Source organism: Theileria orientalis, chromosome 1 (assembly GCF_000740895.1).
Source record: "Theileria orientalis strain Shintoku DNA, chromosome 1, complete genome".
Classification (NCBI taxonomy): Eukaryota; Apicomplexa; class Aconoidasida; order Piroplasmida; family Theileriidae; genus Theileria; species Theileria orientalis.
Genome location: NC_025260.1, coordinates 1,475,822 through 1,496,082, shown reverse-complemented (window position 1 = coordinate 1,496,082; position 20,261 = coordinate 1,475,822). Strand labels below are relative to the sequence as shown.

Below are 20,261 nucleotides of genomic sequence, written 5' to 3'. Positions count from 1 at the left end.
GCGATTTTTTAATTATGTACCTGTATTAATTAAGCAAAATTGTATTTTTAATATTCAGAATAAACACATAAACATTCGAATATTAAAAATAAGTTAACTTGTCGTAAATAAACAATAGTTTGTTGAGTGTACTATAGCTTCAATAATAACGCTGTATAGGACTAAAAATATAGTCACCGTGTAGAAAGGAATGTTTATCAAGAAAACATGATTCAAAAAAACAATAAATGTACCATAAAAATCTTCGTGAAAATTATGAGGATTTGTCAATAAATAAATAAAGTAAAATCGGAGAAATGCCAACGGAATTAGACCTAGAATCTAATTTAAAGTGTTTAGAAGAAGCCTGTAATAAAAATGTTAGACACTGTAAAAAAGCAGTATCAAGGTTGAAGAGTGTAACAGTAGAAAGTAAGAAAATAACGACCTACTTTGGATACGAAAACATACTGAGCCTGGTGGAACTAGAACATAAAATAGGTACAAAAAGAACAGGACTGTCGAACAGTTCGCTGTTTAAAAGTAAACTGAGAAAGAGCGCATCATTGAACAGCGAGGCGACCTGCACGTCGAGAATAAGCAGCATAGGAACTAGCAGGTCAGCACAGTCGAACTGTTGGTACCACAACGGAAGCATCAACGGACTATATGGAGGTCAACCGGACAAACGCGAGTTGAGCAGACTGTTGTTTGTGTTTCTGGAAGTGTTCTCGATAGAAGTGAAGAACAACGACGAGTTCAGAAGAATCGTAAAGTCGACGCTGGAAGACCTGAATATAATAAAGGAAGTCTCCGGAGAGTTGAAGGCGAAGCTGAGCAGGAAGCTGAAGGGACTGAACAGTCGAGTGAAGGAGAGAGTGAACGACTACCAAAGCCACCTGAAGAACGTGAATAAATACGACAAGATACTGCAGCCGTCGATAGCGAAGGTAATAAGCACCATCGCAAGAGACGACGCAGTGAGTGAAGTGAATATTATAAATTACAGCAACGTGAAGTCGGACGGGCACGGCCACGTTAGGGAAACACTAGTGTGTTACTGCGACTATGATAACCTGCTGCTGAGTAAAATAAGGAGTAACAAGGAGCTGTGGAACTTCTTTGCAAATGGAACGACAGCACTGAAACCAATATCAGCATCAAGACCAGCAGGAACATCGACAACAGCGAACGACGATAAGAAGAGTAGAAAAGCTGGTGGAGATGAAGAAGATTGTTCCCGAAGGGCTGGAGTGACAAAGCTGTCTGAACTGCCGTATAAAAACAGTGAGTCTGAGAGGAAAGAGGTGGCCTATACAAGGAGGTCCCCAGTGTCGATGGAGAAGGAACCGAAGATTGCGTATCTAAGAAAAGGAAGTCAGTATGGTTCAGCCGATAATATAGACGGAAGCATGGGAAAGACAGTGTTGAGAAATGTTGCCGATGTTAGTGAAGCCAATAACAATGATGATGTTAGTGAAACTAATAACAATGAGGATGTTAGTGAAGCCAATAACAACGTTGAGAGTAGTGAAACTAATGACCACGTTGAGAGTAGTGAAGAAGAATATAGAGAACTAAATATGGATGATGTAAAGTATAAGTGTAAGTTGATATCACAGATGCTGTTGGAGGAGTACAGAGACTACAATAACTACAACGCATACGTAGAGGCACTGATGAGGTTCTGCGTGACGAGGAATGAAATGGAAAATGAATTTAGAGAATACGATGAGGAAATAGAAGAAGTGGTAAATGAGTTTAAAAATAGTGAAATTAAGAGTAGAAGTTATAGAATCATTAACAGGTTAACGAAGTACTACGCTAGGAAGTACAAGTATTACTGTAATCTGCTGAAGATGGTGACGTCAAGAAAGGTGGCATCAGGAAGTAGTAGCCTGTATTACCAAAGAAGCTCAAATTCCATTAATGGTAGCATTTCGAGTATTAATGGTAGTAGAATTGCGAGTGTTAGTGGTAGTTATGGCAGTGACAATGCTTGTAGTAGTTGTTATAGTAGCAGTGGTAGGTGTAAACATAGCATGAGCGCTAGTACGGTTGATATTAACATCGCAGCTACCGGTAACAGGGAAGACGCTAACAAGGGTGATGTGAATGATGCTGCCACTACTAAGACTGCTAAAACTAACATTAACAACAGCAGTGCTGGAATTAGCAGCAGTATTAACGATAGTAAGAACAGTAATACCGATATTGACAACAATAACAGCAGTACTAAGAACAGTAATACCGATATTGACAACAATAACAGCAGTACTAAGAACAGTAATACCGATATTGACAACAATAACAGCACTACTAAGAACAGTAATACCGATATTGACAACAACAACAGCAGTACCAGCAGTATTAACAATGGCATTGACGACGATAAAAACACAAATGATAAGGGCATTGAGAATAACGATATCAGTGGCATTGATAACAAGAGTATTATTGGTAGTATTAACGGAAATGAAGATATCGGTGGAAAAAGTGTGACGAGAGGGGAGGATAATGAAAATGATGAGTATGTGGATGAGTTGTTTGAATGTTATTCAGTGCAAGATGAAACGGAGAGTAATAGAGAGTTGGTCTTGGCAAAAATACTGGACATGAGTAGTAACCTGAGAAAATACTATAAGAATCACTACAGTAGTATAAGTAAGAAGAAGGTAGCGACGGATGGAAACAAGGCAATAAAGTTGAATGAAAAAGAAGAAGGGGAAAGAAATTTAAACGTTAATAAAAGAATAATAGACATAGATAAGCAGTACGAAGAAGATAGATTGGGAATCAGCATATACGTTAATGAGTATATAGATTACGTTAATAAAATAAGGAATTTATATACAGATGTACAGAACGTAATAGTAGATATGATAAAAAAAGGTAGTCGCAATAAGGAAATGAGGAGTTCAAACGTATCAATAAACGGTAACTACAGTGAAATAAGCATGAGTGGATTTGGAATAGTTACTGCTAAGGGTAATGTTGAAGGTAATAATAAGGGTAATGTTATGAGAACGAGTGAGTTTGGTACTGGGAGCACAGGTAGCATTTACAATACCAACAACACTGCTAATGATAATGGCACTATTACAAATACGAGTAACCATACTGCTACTGATAATGTTAATAGCACTTATAACACTGCTAATGATAATGGCACTATTACAAATACGAGTAACCATACTGCTACTGATAATGTTAATAGCACTTATAACACTGCTAATGATAATGGCACTATTACAAGTACGAGTAACAAAACTGCTACTGATAATGTTAATAGCACTTATAACACTGCTAATGATATCAATAACACTGACAGGACCAACAAAACATACGAGACCATCAACAGTGCAAATATTGACAGCATAAGCAACAGTGCCAGTATTAACAGCATAATCAGGACCAACACTTATGAAAGCGGCACGTACGTTTGCCACTGCGTTGGCGCCACTCCTGTGGAGGAGTTCGACGAAATATATGAAGTGGTGAGTAAGTATCTGAGTCAAGTGATAGAAAGAATAGTGGAGACCTTCGAAGGGATGTTGAAGGTGTTGATAAGCGTGAGCACGCACGAAGATAACTCCAGTAAGCAGTTGGACTTCATAGTGAAGCACAACAGTCTGGTCAAGTGGATGGGAAGGCACTACGACGACAAAAATGGGAAGACGGCACTGTCGATACTGAAAAACGAGTACATCATGTGTGTGATACACGGGTTGTCGATGATGTATAGAACGGGAAAGGGAACGAGTAACGACTATAAGCACGTGTTGATACTCTCAAATAAGTACGTGTACACACATAGACGTTGCGCACATAAAGTTAAGGGAGTGCGTAAGGAAACTAAGAAGCTAGGAAGTGAAGTTGATAGTAAAAGTAATGCAACAGGTGTTGGCATTAGTAGTAGTGGTAGTAGTAGTAGTAAAACAGGTGTTGGCATTAGTAGTAGTGGTAGTAATAGTAGTAACACTGATACGAGTAGTAGTAGTAAAACAGGCATTAATAGTAGTAGTAGTGATACCAGTAGTAGCGCCAAGCCTATAAGATCTGCCACTTCTAACACGACTACTGGTAGTGCTACTGTTGATACTACGTCTACTGCTGAAATGACTACTAGTAATGCTACCGCTAACACAACTACTAGTAGTGCTACCGCTAACACGACTATTGGTTCCTCCACTGTAAATACTGACTCCTCTGATGTTTCTAAAACCATTAGTATTGCCGATCCAAACACTGCTAGTTCAATTGCCAACACTGCTGCCACCGAGACTTCTAGTGATGCCACAGGCGACACCGCTAATTATGCCACGGCTGATACTACTAGTAATGTTAGGGCTAATAAGGCAGGTTCCACGGATGATAGCACTACTAGTGATGCAAGTGCTAACACTGGCACTAGAAGTGCTGTCGGCAGTAAAAAGAGTAGAGAAGGTGGATTTAGTCAAAGAGACTCAGGATCAGTAGCTGCAGTTGGTGCTGTCGATGGAAGGTGGGTCGAGAATGACCTGAAGTTGAGCATAAATAACTATGTGGACTATAAGTTGAAGCTGACGGGAGAAGTGCTGGTCAGAGTGAGGTGTAGTCTGATAGATAAGATATACCTTAACGGAACGATGATAGTGACAACCAATGAAATAGGGTTCCACTCGTATTTTAATAAGACGACACTGCTGGGAAGAGCAACGTACGTGACAATAAGGAAGAAGGACATAGTTAACATAGTGGTCAACAATAGTAGAATAAGCACGAGCGCAGTGGAAGAGGGTGGAGATGAGAATGTGAGTAGCAATATGAGTGGTGGTAATGGTAGTGGTAGTGGTAGCAATATGAGTGGTGGTAATGGTAGTGGTAGTAAAAGTAAACTAAATGAGAAAATTGAGAAAAAAAAGAGTAATAGAAAGGTGGAAAATGTGAACAAGGATATAATGGGAAATAATAAGTTGGTAATAGAAACTGTGGAAGGAAACTACAGCTTTCACGTGATGCAATCACTGGACTCACTGCTGAGTAGTATAGTGGTTAACGTGGAAATAGGAATCAGCGATAGCGAAGTTGAAGCGATAGGTGAATTGGAAATAAACATGGATGAAAATACGCTGTTGAGTGACAACAACTATAGTTTAACGCTCAGTGAATTTTTTAACATGGTCCTAAGCAGTAACACGAACGATGAGGCGCTGATAAGTAGGTCGAGGAAACAGCTGGGAGCGTACGACCTTAAGCCGAGTAATCAGGGAGTGAGACTGTACCAATACCCGTTTAACCTGAGTATTGAGGTGGACAATGGAGGAGTAGAAAGTGATGCGAGAAGGAGTAACCTAAGCACGAGTAGAAGTGGCAGTAGTAGAAGTGGCATTGGTACTGCTGGTAGTGGCATTAGTACTACTGGTAGTGGTGTGGGTAGAAGTGGCATTAGTACTACTGGTATTGGCACGAGTAGAAGTGGCATTGTTACTGCTTGTAGTGGTGTGGGTACTGCTGGTAGTGGTGTGGGTAGTGGTAGAAATGGCGTTACAAACGGTATTTTTACCATTAACAGCACGGGGAACAGTGTTGGCAACAATGGGAGTGCAAACAGTAGTATTGGTGGTAAGAACAGCCGCGATAATATTGGTAGCATGAACAGTCGAGATAGTATTGGTAGCGTCATTGTCGGTAGCGGCAATAGTATTGGTAGCATTCCCAAGAATTTTGGTAACAGTAGTGGTATTAGTGGTATTGGTAGCAGTGGTGCCAACACCGGTGGTAGTAGTGGTAGCAAAAGTACATGGTTCAGAAGAACTGATAAAACTGGCACTTTTAGCAACCAAACCATGGATGAAACGAGTAGTATCAGCAGCAATGGAACTGAAGGAAGTGACTGGTCAGGTGGAAGAACGAGTATGAGGAGTAGGAAGAGTAAGAAGGAGGTGCAGGGAGTGGTGCTTAGAAAAAAACTGGAGTACTCAGTAAACAACAACACGATGTTTAACACGAGAATCAGCACGACGGAAAACGTGAGCTACTACTTCACGAAGGATAAAATCGTGTACCAGTCGCTCACAAACGTAAGAGACATGCCGTACTCGAAGCACTTTTACACAGTGTTCACAATAATAGTCTCAAACACATCCTCGGAGGAAGAAAACAGCTGCGCTGTTACGACGAACAGTGCAACTGGTAGAAGTAGCCTCGCTACGACGAAGGAATCGGGTACTACGGGTAGCAATGGTAGTACGAGTTTTGGTGGTATTACTAACACTGGTAGCAGTAGTAGTAGCAGCAGTAGTAGTAGCAGCAGTAGTAGTAGCAGCAGTAGTAGCAGCAGTAGCAGCAGCAGTAGCAGTAGTAGTAGCAGCAGTAGTAGTAGCAGCAGTAGTAGTGGTAGTAGTGGTGGTGGAACTAAAATCGATGCCAGTGCTATGACTAAGTCAGCTGCAGGAATATCAACAACGAGAACACCATTGATGTGCGATAAGAAAATAACAACCGGAACGTCAAAATCAGTAAGATCTGGAACCCTTAACGCAAGTGGTATCGGTAGCACATGCTCGAGAGTTGTGAGGATGGGAAGGTCGAGCACGTTCAACAGGGAAGACAAAATCAACGTAAAGATATACGGCAACGTAGTCTTCACGAAAAAAATCATGTTCGAAAGAGTTATTAGGTCGGAGGCGATGCAGAAGATCAACCAGGCTGCAAACGTGATACTGGATGCAATGAAGCAGGACCTGCTGAATAACAACGTAAAGAAGGAGTCGGTGAGGTACAGCAACCACAAGTTCATGATAGCGCTCTTCTTCCTCATCATAATCATATTCAAGCTCTTTTTCTGAGATGCCAGCAATAGAGTAACATCGCACGTCATTGTAATGTATGAAACACAGCATTTTATGCCAATGAAACACAGAATACGAATTGGTAGACTCAGATCGACGAATACCCAGCTCAGCTTAACGCAGTAAAAGTGATAACGTAGTCCTTTGTATCATACAAAATGGCAACTGTATAGTAAAATGAGTAGCACCTAGTGACTGGAAAGTTGGAGAGTAATATTACAGTGGTAAGTTAAGGTGGTATCATCACATGTAACGGGCGGCGACTTAAGCCTTCCTAAATTTTTTCTCAATACTTTTATACGTGCTATTGTAGTTGACCTTCACAAGGTAAAAGAACGTACCACCGAGAGTCCTCTTATTACCAGTCAGCGTGCGAAGTCCTAGGTAGATAAGTAAGTGTTGGAGTTGTTGAATATGGTATAATTGATGTGTGATAGTAAGTTACGGTATCTATAGATGATAGAGCAGCGTAACAAGATAATTAAGTAAAAATAAAAGTACGTGATAAAATGTGAAAGCGATAACGGATTTGTGCAATAGTGCCAGTGGTCGCAGTAACGAACACCAGTAATACCAATCAAGGGCCATAATTAAGTACTTACCGTTTGAATGGTACGTTTCAATTGCGCTGTTTACTAAGTCCAACACTATATTCACGGAAATTTCCTCAAACAACTCACTGAACTTGTTGTACACGTTCAGGCTGCTCTCGTTGAGGAGCATCAAAAGGCCCATCTTCATCATGTTGACGTGGTTCAGGTCGAAGACGTAGTTCTTAATCGGCATTATTTTTACGCTCTCCAAAGAGCAGGAGGAACTGTGGTCGTCGTCGTCAGGTTCAGAAGTGTCTTTGGAATTCTTGCGATTATCAGCGTCGTCGGTGTTGCTTTTGGCTGGCGATAGTGAAGAGAGGGACGTGTAGTGGATCCTTTTAACGTTCCTTATTTTAAAATTCTTATTAAACATGTTCACGTCGTTTAAAAGGTGTATCATGCAGCACTAAAAAAGTATGTTACCGTGTTGGTGTGTGAATCACTGGCACTAGTGTACTGGTGCCGTTCGACTAATGCTTAGGTGTACTTAAATGTCTAGGGTTACTAGTGATTATAGAATAGTATAAAAGTATAATAGAATTGAATACAATAAGCATATAATAGCGTAAAATACAATAAGCATATAATAGCTTAAAATACAATAAGTCTATAATAGCGTACAATACTAAAATTTCGCGTAACAAACTAACCCTTATTTTAGTGAATGGTACGACCGTGAGGTATGAGTCTATTAGTATGAACTTAAAATCATTCAGTGAGGCGGCCTTCACAATTTCAACTATTGACTGGCTGCGCGGCAGGAATAGCGTTACGTTTCGCCCAAGTCTACTCGACAGCTCAATGCACCTGTAAAACTGCGTGAAGCACTCCTCCAGCACGTATGTCTCGTCGTTGTTTGAGCCCTTGTAGTTGCTTCCTCCCCAGGGCGGCGATAAAAACACCCAGTCGAACTGGGGTCCGTCGGCCCTGTACAGGTCGGGCCTGCCGACCCTGGCTTCAAAGTAGCCCTTGGGGTCCTCGAGGAACTCCTCTGCGAATTTGAAGAAGTCGTCGTTGATGACTGCGTAGGTGCCTGACACCTCGTACACCCTCAGGTTATTCTCGCAGATTTCCACTCTGTTTTTGTCGAGCTCAACTCCCATGCTGAAGTCGAAATTGTTTGCGAAGTGAACGAGGTTTCCCCCGATTCCGCAGAAGGGGTCCAGGATCCTTGTGTCTCGTCGCCGGGGTTGATTTGGAGCAGGAGTGCCATCCCCAGTTTCAGTCTCATGATCTTGTTCTTCCGTTTCTCTGTGTGTGTTAATATATTCATGTATTGCTGCTTCAGAGGCGCTGGTGTGACTGCTGTGTTCATTTTCACAATCATCATTGCTGGAACTGTCATATCCGATGTCCTTGTCTTCATTAGTGTCATTTTCTTCTTCGATATTAACTTCGTCATCTAAATCACATGTGTCGTCAATATTGTTAGCGTATTCCTCTTCGGTAGTATTAGCTTCACTGCCATCGTTCATACTCACTGCATCGACTACGTAGTTTCCCTCACTGCCACCGACTAAGTAGTTTCCATTGCTGCCATCCACAATTTGGGCTGTGTCATCGGTTCTGGAGTCAGAGGTGTCATTTGCGTTGGTGGTTGAAGCAGAGGCTGTGGTCTCTAATGCGCTTCTCTCAGATCTTGTGTTGCCTTTACCGGTGCTCTGTGCGTTCAGGAGACTGTGTATTCGGTTGCACAGGTGTACCGACTCCACCTCCCACGAGGCGTCGCACAGGGCTGCCTCGTCGAACAGGAGACCTGGGTGCCTCTTCAGGAATATGTTTCCGACCACATACGAGGTGTACTCTGGGCTGTCCCTGTTGAAATAGGTGTCTGAGCAGCTGGTCCTGTCGTACTTCAGGCAGTGGTACTCCACCGCAACGAAGCACAAGTGCGACTTACAGCAGCCCATCTTTTCTCCCTCTCCGCAGCCCTCTTCCTTGCTCAAATTACGTGTGTTGTCTGCGTTTACATCCGGTGGTTCCTCAACATTCGATTCTTGTTTCTTTGCGCCAGTGTATTCCTCTCCAACGCAGGCACATTCTGCCTTTTCCCGTCCATCATCTCCGCTGAAAGCACCGTCTAGTGAGTTATTGCCTTCGGATCCTATGGTTTCGCTGGCTCCTTCTATTGATCTTCTCCTCTTAAAATCGTATCTCAAATTAATCAAGTATAACGTGTTAGGCTCAAGACCATCAACTCTGGAATATGAAGAAGCTAAAAATTGTAAATTAATCATTGATTCAGGTGTGTAAAATAGACATTTATGTATGACGTACTTCTTCTCGGTTTCTTCTTCTTTGAGGAGGTGGATAACTCCTTTCCTCCCATTTTAACTCTCAGAACTATGAATACTTCTATTTATAATTAAAATATACTCTTATCTGGCCACTATTTTACATAATAATTTATTTATTTACTGTTATCTATGGGGGAGTCTCCTACTTATTTATCATTATATACTTTTTACGGTTTTACACAATTATGTTTTTATGTTCATTTTCTTTTCATCCTATTCCTTTTTAAAGATTAATTTTAATTTTAACTTTGTGTATTTACTCAATGGTCCATTTTACTTGACACTTGTGATTCCATGGAATCTCCCATTACGCTCTACACTTAGATTTTTTTGAAAATCCTGATTAAAAACTGGTAACCGAGTTAATGTGCTTGATAATACTCAGAAGACGTGTAAATGTGTATAAAATATTATTGAGGACGGCTTTCTTTAAGAAGTTTGTATTGCCCTTGGGAATCTATTTCGACAGGCCCGTCCGGTTTTAAACCGGCACTCGTGTTTGGGCACCTTGCTGTGATTGATTTTGCTGTCTTCGGCGTCACATGAACCTTATCCTGTGCTCGTATAGGCCCGCCTTCGTGGCGTAGTTAACGTTTTTGTTAACCCTCCCCTTCAGGTTCGTGCATTCGATCGAGGCGATGTAGAGGCCCGAGGACGTGAACCAGGGCAGGTTGAACTGCAGCTTCACGCTCGGCAGGAAGTTCAGCGACTGCACGATCTTGTTCGTCGCCAGGATTGCCGTGAAGCTGACGAAGTACGTCGCCTCGCCGTGCAGCTTCTTGAACGTCCAGTTGACCACGTGCTGCGAGAGGTTGACGTCGAGCCCTGTGCCCGAGCTCATGGCCCCCGTCACCACCTCCTTGGTGTCCACCGGGATCGGGATCTTCATGAAGACCTTCTGCGCCACGATCGACTTGCTGAACGTGGGCGTGAGCGATATCGAGTAGTTGATGTGCAGCGAGTCGATCATCTTCACCTTCGGCCTTATGATGAAGGGGATCGTCGCACTCGAGGTGCTTCGGTAGCAGAGCAGGACGAACATTCCGTCGGGCGGGATGAAGGTGATCGTCTTGTTGTTCTTGATGCTGTTGAGGTCCACGCACTGGTGGAACTTGTAGTCGTCCAGCCGCACTGCCTGCTTCGCCGCCACCGGCAGCTGGAACTCGCTGCTGTTCGAGTTTGTCTGGTAGTTTTTCCTGCCCAGGTTTCCGAAAATCGACTTGCCGTAGGGGTCCCCCAGGTCGTTGATGTACTTGTTGTTCCCTGTCGAGAGTGCGTTGAAGTTGTCGTTCATGCGCAGGTGCACCACTGGCATTCCCGGCAGCTGCGTGTTAACGATCAGGCTTCCTGTGATCTCGTAGTAGATCAGCTCCGAGTTGTAGCTGTACAGGATGTTGATGTTTTCCACCAGGTCCACGTTGACCACGTTCCTCCCCGTGTAGTTGTTCACCTTTCTCCAGGGCGGGATCACTGACGTGGCCATCAGCGTCGAGAAGTTGATGTTGTACTCCAGGCACTCGTCCGATTCGTTCAGCTTCCCTTCCAAGGGCTCCACGTTCACTATGTATGACTCCGGGTCCACTCCGAACTTCGAGAGGTAGCCCAGCCTGTTCGCGTTAAGCTTCGCCGAGTCTGAGAGTATGTTGCAGAACTGCACCTTAGTCGCCATGAAGTCCGTCAGGACCAGGCTCTCCAGGTTTTGCGTGTACCCTCCGTCTATTGCCTCGTCGAACAGCTCGTAGACCACGAATGAGTTGTTGATGATGTTCTCCTCGTTCACCACTCCCGACAGGAATGTGTAGAGTATTTTCTTCAGCTCGTTGAGTGTGTGGAATATTAGAAGCGAGTTCCCGTTTCTTCTCGTCAGTGCCACCAGGTTTAACCCGTCCATGTTTACTCTAAAAAAGTTTAACTTTTCGTATCTATAGGTCGGCGCGTGGTTGTTATCAAATATTACGTTACGGCAAAAGATTTGTGCATCTTCCTTGGTCACGTCCCCTCTGAATATACGCAGTGCCAGCATCTTTCCGGAAGAATTGGTTATAAATAAACACGATATCATTTTTAATTATTCGGAATTACCGTTCAAAGTTACTTTGTTCGACAAAAGTTGAGAGAGTGTTTAAAGTATATGTAACCTAAAAATTTAAGGTCATAACACATTTTTATCATTTATTTATATGAATAGACGGCGATATTTGTTTTCTGTTATTTATGATACAAATTAACCATTCTTCTTTTGATGCACTCAAAAATACAGATTCTAGAAATAATTCCATCATTACATCTGATTCCAAAGTAAATAAAATTGACAATTATGTTAATTATTTTAAAAAAACATGATTTATAGTAAAGTGTGAGTATTAAAACAAAAGACAAAACAGATGGGAATATAGTACATAGAATTCACATAATTTAATAAGATATTTACTTTACTAAAAAGTTAAAATGAAAATAATAATATATATTTATAATAAACAGTAACTAATCCACAGATTATAGCGATATTCACATGATGTGGTACACATATCTGGTGCAAACACAGGAATCGAGTTTTTAAACATTGATTGTGTATATTGTAAGTCTATATTTTTTATAAAATTAACAGAATTGTGATTGTTGTTCATTCATTATTTCTAATTTTATTAAATTAATTTTCCAATTAAATTTTATTTGAATACATACTGTGTAAAATTTTTTACCATTATTCTACAGTCAATTTTGTAAATTGATAAACGGAAATTTTAAATAAATATCGGTCTGAATAGAATCTGTTTAAAAATGGTTAAAACTCAGGTTTACGGCCATCGTGGAATGGGCTGTAGTACGGCCTTACGCTTTTCTCTATATCCCGAAAATAGTTTAACGGCGTTTTCTAAGGCTTTGGAAAGTGGAGCAGATGGAGTTGAGTTTGACGTGTTTCTAACTGATCTGGGCGAAGTAGTCGTGTGTCACGGCTTTCCACCTTTGGGGCTCGCCTATGTAAACCTGCTGGACTACAGTTCAGGCCAATTGGAGCAGTTTCCCAAAGACCTGTCCATAGAAAATCTTAAGGTGCCACACGATAAGGTTGTTCTGAGAGCTCCCTGGGTTTACAAGGGGGCCAGTACAAGTGACGAGATGGCCCATTTGATGTCCCAACTGTCTGAAGCTGAGAGGGACCGATTGTCGGAGGAGTACATAACGTCAAAGGAGGGATACGTCCCTGAGGGAGCCTCTGAATATGAAAGATTGCCCACCCTAGAACAGGTGTTTGAAAAGTTTGGCGGAAAACTCAAATTCAACGTTGAACTGAAGGGATCAAAGGTACAATTGGGAGTTGAAGTGCTCAAAATAGTAAAAAAATACAAGAATCTGGATGTTCTTATATCATCATTCAGATGGATGCCGCCTCCGCTAACTGTTATTAATGTTAATTCGAGCCATGATAAGCTAAATGAACCGCCAACAGAGAATTTTAACTACAGACCCACGAAGGAGCTAGAAGCAGACATAAAACTTAAGTTACAAATGAGAAAGAGGGAGGAGGAGGAGAAAATGAAGGAGTTGACTATTGAGAAGGACCCAAACGAGTCACCGGTAGATTTACTCAAGTGCTTAGTCAAAAATGAATTAAATGTCCCCTTGGGACTTCTCTTTAATCAGAATGAATCATTGCCGAGTATAGACCGTATGTTGGAAATGGTTAAAAAATACGATGCCGCTTATATTAATATACCTGATTCGTTTTGGATTAAGAAGAAGCCCATACTAAATTTGGAGCTAAAGTCAGAGGCTGCTCTGGGACACTTGGTAAAACAGATGCACACCAACAAAGTTAAGGTGCTCACCTGGTCGGCATCTCCGTTTGATTTTTCAAAACATTTTCACGTTTATGTGGATGCAAATGTAGACGCTGTGTGTGTCAATAGCGTCAAGGAGGTAATAGCGTTTCATAGGCAGTACCACTCAACCTGAGCTTCAAATTTGGTATTAATAATTATACAAGTCCAAATATTCAGTTAGCAAAATAAATATTTTAGTCAAAAAATATGTGTCTGCCAAGTGATGGCAGTGCTATTTGTATAATGATGTGTAAGTAAAGTCGATTGGGGAAGCAATGTCAAAGAGACATACGCACTTAATATATATGTAATTTAAAGTATCACATTACAAAATTGTGAGTATCACAACAGGTTAACGTTTGTTAACAAACATTGTAATGGACCTGCGGAAATGAAACAATTAAATATAAATAGTACAACAGGATGGTTTACCAAAGATTCTTGAAGAGCCACCAAACCTTGTGTACTGCAAGGTGAGAAGGTAAGAGTTTCCAAAGCTCTTTAAATGCTGCAAATTTTACTTTGCCGTGTACAAAATCGGCAAATCCATCCCATCCTCCAACGACGAGTGGATATTTAAATGCGCCATTCTCTTTAACACCAACTTCAAATTTAGTAGCCAATACGCCTGCGTTGAATACATCCCAGGTGAGGGCAAACCAAGTTTTGCAGTCAGAAAGTCCAAAAAGGCCGGTCAGGTGCTCGGCATCACCGAGTCCAAGAAATTTAACTGGCTTTGGTGTGAGGCCAGTGTGGAACTCTTTTACGTCAGCACCCAATTTTGGTACCAATAGCAAAAATCTGAGTTTATCGCCATCAACTGCTGGCTCATCAAATTTTCCGTGGAGAACAGCGGCAAATCTGGCGTCCTTGCCCTCCCAAAGTGGCTTATCAAATACTACAGGGACTGCAGATGCACCGAAAACAAGAGAGAAAAATAGAAACAGTGTGTTCATTCTGAATTAAACTGACAAGAATATACTTATATTAAAGTGACGATAACAAAACAATAAAAAGATATACTATAAAATTCGTGGTATGAATGGGGGAGGATGATATTTTTGCCCAATTATTACCAATAAAATCGACCAGACAAGTTTCTCAAAACCTGGTATCGGATAAATTCAAATATTAATTGGTTTTTTTGAATGTATATTAATCCCTAATTTTCCCTTCAACTATTTATCTTTTTTAATATCTATAAGATGTCTACACACCAGATGGATGGTTTGATAATTGAACTTATATGTGTAAAATTTAATAAAATTTATTAAACCTCAAATTTTATTTTACACATTGATGGTTTAGCTTAACATAAAAATTATAACGCTGAATGTGTATGTATGTGTGGAATCCAAAGTAAGAAATTTTGCAGTTTTTTAACCAATTTTAATAAACGATATGTAATATGTAAGTATATTTTAATAACATATACAGTGGAAGACTATACTAGATTAGGCTATGATACACTGATTGTATGGTACAATTATGTATTTTAGACTGAACTGTAAGGTGAATAATTTTTCAATGTGTTGTATGTTGCGATTAACTACATTTCGTTAAACTAATGTGAATATTTTACACTTTCTTCTATAATTGATGCGATAGACTCATTTACTGCGATATCACTGGTTTTACAGGTCCTCACTAGAGAACCGTCGTGTATTATCCAGACAGAGGTACAGCTCTTCAGGGTGTTAACATCGTGTGCCGTTACGAACGTAGTACAATGACTAAAGTATTTTTCTAAAAGGTCATAAATCGGAACACCTATATCGTCTTTGGCACTGTTTTCATCTAATAGGTCTTCCTCAGGAGGCTCATCAACAACAATCATCCTATAAAAATGTCTATATAAAACTAGTCTGGCAAGCCATAGTGTCCTGAGTTGACTATTGGATAGTAACATGTCAGTTTCAAAGCCTGTCTTACTTATTTTACCACTCTTTCTATTTTCATAAGCTTTATTCTTATATTGTTGGTAACATGAACTAACGTCCTCTTGCACTAAAACAGTATCTAATTTCTTTCCACCCTGAAGTTCAAAGACAAAGTTCAAAAGACCACATTGGTTTAGGGCATATTTAATATCATCATCAGTGAACAATTTCCTGGGATCTAAAAATCTACGCACAGTCCAACCCTTAAATACAAAAGGCAGTTGTGGTAGAACACCTACTATTTGTCTAAGCACAACTTTGGGGATATCATTAAGGTCCTTGCCATCCAACAACACTTGACCAGTTCTATTTGTAGATATGTTCTGTAATACTGACAACAAAGTTGTCTTACCGGCGCCTGTTCTACCAACCATACCAATGATTTCAGATTTATGGGCTGATACTGAAACATGTTTCAAAATCATCCCTTCAATATTATGAATGGATGTTGTGTATACACAAACATCTTTCAATTCAACACCTGAATGTTCAGCGGTTAAATAATGTCCAACATCTACTATGGTTAATTTGGGACGATAGAAAAGTCTCTTTAAACAAAAAAACTTCTTGCTATCAGCCTTGAATTCAATTGCCCTTCTCCTCAACAATTGTTTCTTATCAGGCTCACGAACATCCTTATTCGCAGGATTAACTACGTACTCTTCATGGATATTAAGACATTTATCGAATTTAAGCTTATGGCCAGGAGGAATGAAATACCTGAATCGATGCACTGAACATATGAACATTTCTAGTGAAGTATATAATATTGAAAATCTGCTGTACAATTTGATAATGCTCATAGAAAACGATAGAGCCAAACCAAAATAACCAACTTTCAACTTGAATTTAGTGAATCTATCCAATGTGATTAATGCGATAAGTATCAATAATGTCGTTAATGAAAAGACCCAATCAAAAGTTAGTGTGGACCATACAAGTGCAAATCGAGAAAAAAATTTACACCTAGCATTATAATCCCTGTCTTCAGTGAAATTGACAATCAATTCAGGTTGTTTATTAAAGGATCTGTATATTGGTGATCCTGAAATAGCATTTTCACATGGATAATTGAGATGTGAAGTGGACTCAAAATATGCTAGTTGAGAATTTTTGGATGAATTGGTGATTTTTAATAGAATATACTTAAATGATAAAGCGAGTGAAAGAATAACAAAAGGCATAGATATGGGAATCAAACAAAGAAGAGTAACTATATTGACCAAAAGCTGAATCAATAAATATAAAAAGCCTGATAAAAACATAACAATTGAACTATCAAAAATAACAATGTCGCATGAGAAATAAGTCATGAGATGGTTAATTTCTTTCTTTATTTTTAATACTGAAGAACTGTTCTTAAAAAGTGAATTTATAGAGTATTCGTGAATTTTACGAGATGACGTGAAACAAGTTAAAGCAAAAAATATCGCCGAAAATATCGACAACACAATTATAACTGAAACAAATATAATTGTTATTTTAAATGAGAGGTTACTACGAGTCTTAATTTCAGACAAATCAACAAATTGACCATCCTTATGTTGGTTTATATTCTTGGTTATGTAGTCAGATAAGTTGGTTGACAAAACAAGTTTTACATTATCCATGATTGTCATTACCACAGTTAATATCATGTACAGAACGAATAATGGTATTGCTGGTTTAATATAAACAAAATATGGATTATATTTACTACCCGCCAATTCATCCTTAGCATATGACTTAAACGACTTGCTATATTTGGACCTGGTCATTTCCATTCTACCTAGCCTCGTAGTGGCATCAGATGAACATAATCTCAACATATCATTGCTTAAATAACTCATGTTATAAGGGCCGCTGCTTCTAGCCGATAAATACATGTAATCTTCAGTATCTACATTATTGTTGTTCACAAAGTCATGAAGATTGGAATGGAATTGCAATGTCTGATTTTTTATTTTGTAAATTGGAGGATTAGGTATATGGTTTTGGTCTAACATTTTTGAACATATTTCAAGTGTTTGTTTTGATGTTGTTAAAACAACACTTAAATCATTCTTAACCAATAGCCCAGTTTTTACATTAAACAGGTTATTGAATATAGTTTTGGACACATATGGGTCCAAACCATGAAACGAGGCATCCAAACACATCAAGAACGAACATTGGCTGTTGTTATACTCCTTGTTGACTTTATGGAACACCAAATAAGCATATATTGCACGAGCTAACTCCATTCTCACTCTCTGACCGCCACTCAAAGAAGGTGCATTATCAGACACTACTCTAAGGTCACCCTTTTCCCATGTAGATATATCATACTCCAGTTCAACTGCCTTCAACACAGATTTATACAGTTGTTCATCAAACTTATAACCAAATGCAATGTTGGATCTGATAGTACCCTGTTGTAAAAATATATCTTGTGATGCATAAAATATTGGCATTGATGTGTGTAGTGGTACAATTGCCATAGATCCACCGACCATAGTCATCTCACCAACTATTGATCTGACAAAGTTGGATTTACCTGAACCCTGAGAACCTGTGACTATTGCCATCTCACCACGTTTCAACTCAAAGTTGATGTTTTTCAAATATATTTCATATTTCTTGTTTAGTAAATCATCGCGTGTGTGGACCCATGTAAACGTGGCATCCTTGTAGTACACTACAACATCATTGGGCACTTTAGTAGTTGTATCACTAATAATTGAACGAACACTGGTTGACCCACTGAATTTGTTATCGCAAATATAAAAATTCGGAGAACAATCCTTTATGAATTCATCTAATCGTTTAAACGACGCATATGCTTTGCCAAACAGTTTGATTGAAAATGGTATCAAAACCATGGAATTAATAATTCTTAGGAATATATAAAACGTTGCCATAAATCCAGCAGTATCTATATCAGTGACAACAGCGGCTTCTTTTACAGATTCAACGAAATATTGTTTTATAATGTAAAATGACCCATTAATGCATATAATGAGCAATGCTAGATCAAAAACTGTTAAAAACATCTCAAAAAAGACCATGTAAAGTTCATTATTTCTGCTTTGGGTGATAATATTAATTGCAATGTCATCATAAAACATTTTCTTGATAAGAGATAAAGAAAGAAAAATGTCATTGGACTTACTTAGCCTGTGGTCTTTTAAATAAAGAATGAATCTAAACACAAAAACATTTATAATTTCTACTACGATCATCAAGAAGAAAAAGAAAATTCCTACAAAATATAGAAGCCATATGTTAACTTTAACTTGCAAAGAAAGTAAATATACTCCATAAGAAAAATTAGACAAAAATTCTATGATTTGTTTGATCGTAAGGAATACAAAGGATACGTTGTAGGAATCGATATTAACAAAAGAGTACATCTGTGTGTTGATATCCTTATTTTGATAACGTAAAGCCTGACAGAATAATGGATTCTTTGAACAATCAGAATCAGGTGAAGAACTATGTAAAACCTGATTACACACCCCAAGAGTATTAGTGCCGTCAATGTTATTAAAATAGCTTCGTCTATAACATAGGCCATGATTAAAAACATTTATGGCAAACAAGTAGTGAGAAATGGTTATTAGTCTAAACATATAAAAGTTTATATTTTCGATAAATAACCCATCTATTATTTGAAAAACAACTATGGATGATAACAACAAAGCTGTGTTTATAAAATTGAATGATTTTTTGTTCAATATTCCAAGTAATTTTTTAACCAGGATTGCGATACTCATAGTCATTAGGTTAACCGCTATCAAACCAAGTATCAGAAACATAACCCTTTTCCATATTGTTAGAAATAAGGCTCGCAGTAGTATCGATTTGTAAGGTTTCTTAGCCTTTGCATCCGTCGACTGGGATTTGGCATAGTGATAAGAATCTAACCTAACCAAACCATCACTCACATGTTTAGAGAATATGGGCTCCCATATCAATATTTGATCTGATACTGGTAAAGGGTGATATTTGTAAGGCTCAACGTACTCCCTTGATATCCAAAATAGCCAAGCACGGGCCCATTTAAAGAACAAATAATTTAAAATATTGAAATTGTCATAATAATGGAATCTTTTATTCTTCCTATCTAAAAAATATGATTTCGAGTATATTTCACTCTGCCAGAACAAATGTTGTTGTTCCTTCTCAAATTCTACCTCCTCTCCAAAAGATTGATCCATGGTGAATTATTTCTCACCAAGTATATGTGTCTACATTTGAAATTAATCTAAATTAATAGAAAATAGTATGATTTTATCTTCCATGGGGAATAAATATTGTGACAAATGTCAGTACTAGTCAATTGAAAAATATTAATGCAAATATACACACCATTAATTAACGCATTGTATATATAATTAAAATTGTTTCTATGAATCAATGATTTGATATTAACGTATGTAAGTATTCCATGACATTGTTAATAGTACAATTTTTGTTTGTTTCAAATTCTAAAATAAATTAAATAGTACTTTTATATATTTAAAATTTAATTTTATAAATGAAACAGTAATAAATGTGTGATTTAACAAATTTCTAGGTTTTATAAAAAGTTAGTATATAGTGATGTTGTGTATATTTGACAGTTTTATAACTGTGACAATAGTCATTATCTTTGAAAATTATTTTTTATATTGTGTGTTTTCTATTTGATTTTTTTATTTATTGTAATTTTACCAATTCACATAAATATTGCCTTTACATGTTACCACACACAAAAATATTGTATTGTTATCATTAACGTATTTTTTCATTCACAAATTTTATTAAACGATATGTAATATGTAAGTATATTTTA

At 38.6% G+C, this 20,261-nt stretch overlaps 6 protein-coding genes across 6 annotated transcripts; 2 read left to right on the top strand and 4 right to left on the bottom strand.

The window, feature by feature from the left end:
* Positions 1 to 296: 296 nt before the first annotated feature.
* On the top strand, positions 297 to 6,809 carry TOT_010000617 (conserved hypothetical protein; the record flags this gene model as incomplete). The annotated part of the gene is made up of 5 exons (XM_009691162.1): positions 297 to 992; positions 1,362 to 1,846; positions 2,183 to 2,337; positions 2,461 to 3,821; positions 4,494 to 6,809. 5 exons carry the CDS (start codon positions 297 to 299, stop codon positions 6,807 to 6,809), a joined length of 5,013 nt encoding a protein of 1,670 aa, XP_009689457.1.
* Positions 6,810 to 7,262: 453 nt separating this feature from the next.
* TOT_010001278 (conserved hypothetical protein) lies at positions 7,263 to 9,734 on the bottom strand (the record flags this gene model as incomplete). The annotated part of the gene is made up of 4 exons (XM_009691161.1): positions 7,263 to 7,629; positions 7,729 to 7,811; positions 8,056 to 9,620; positions 9,683 to 9,734. The coding sequence occupies 4 exons, from the start codon at positions 9,732 to 9,734 to the stop codon at positions 7,263 to 7,265; spliced, it is 2,067 nt and encodes a 688-aa protein (XP_009689456.1).
* A 506-nt stretch (positions 9,735 to 10,240) lies between these two features.
* Positions 10,241 to 11,764, bottom strand: TOT_010000615 (adaptor protein; the record flags this gene model as incomplete). Its single annotated transcript, XM_009691160.1, has 1 exon — positions 10,241 to 11,764. The coding sequence occupies one exon, from the start codon at positions 11,762 to 11,764 to the stop codon at positions 10,241 to 10,243; it is 1,524 nt and encodes a 507-aa protein (XP_009689455.1).
* A 719-nt stretch (positions 11,765 to 12,483) lies between these two features.
* TOT_010000614 (glycerophosphoryl diester phosphodiesterase) lies at positions 12,484 to 13,659 on the top strand (the record flags this gene model as incomplete). Its single annotated transcript, XM_009691159.1, has 1 exon — positions 12,484 to 13,659. One exon carries the CDS (start codon positions 12,484 to 12,486, stop codon positions 13,657 to 13,659), a length of 1,176 nt encoding a protein of 391 aa, XP_009689454.1.
* A 219-nt stretch (positions 13,660 to 13,878) lies between these two features.
* On the bottom strand, positions 13,879 to 14,482 carry TOT_010000613 (conserved hypothetical protein; the record flags this gene model as incomplete). The annotated part of the gene is made up of 2 exons (XM_009691158.1): positions 13,879 to 13,909; positions 13,959 to 14,482. The coding sequence occupies 2 exons, from the start codon at positions 14,480 to 14,482 to the stop codon at positions 13,879 to 13,881; spliced, it is 555 nt and encodes a 184-aa protein (XP_009689453.1).
* Positions 14,483 to 15,090: 608 nt separating this feature from the next.
* Positions 15,091 to 19,644, bottom strand: TOT_010000612 (ABC transporter; the record flags this gene model as incomplete). The annotated part of the gene is made up of 2 exons (XM_009691157.1): positions 15,091 to 19,453; positions 19,592 to 19,644. The coding sequence occupies 2 exons, from the start codon at positions 19,642 to 19,644 to the stop codon at positions 15,091 to 15,093; spliced, it is 4,416 nt and encodes a 1,471-aa protein (XP_009689452.1).
* Positions 19,645 to 20,261: the final 617 nt, after the last annotated feature.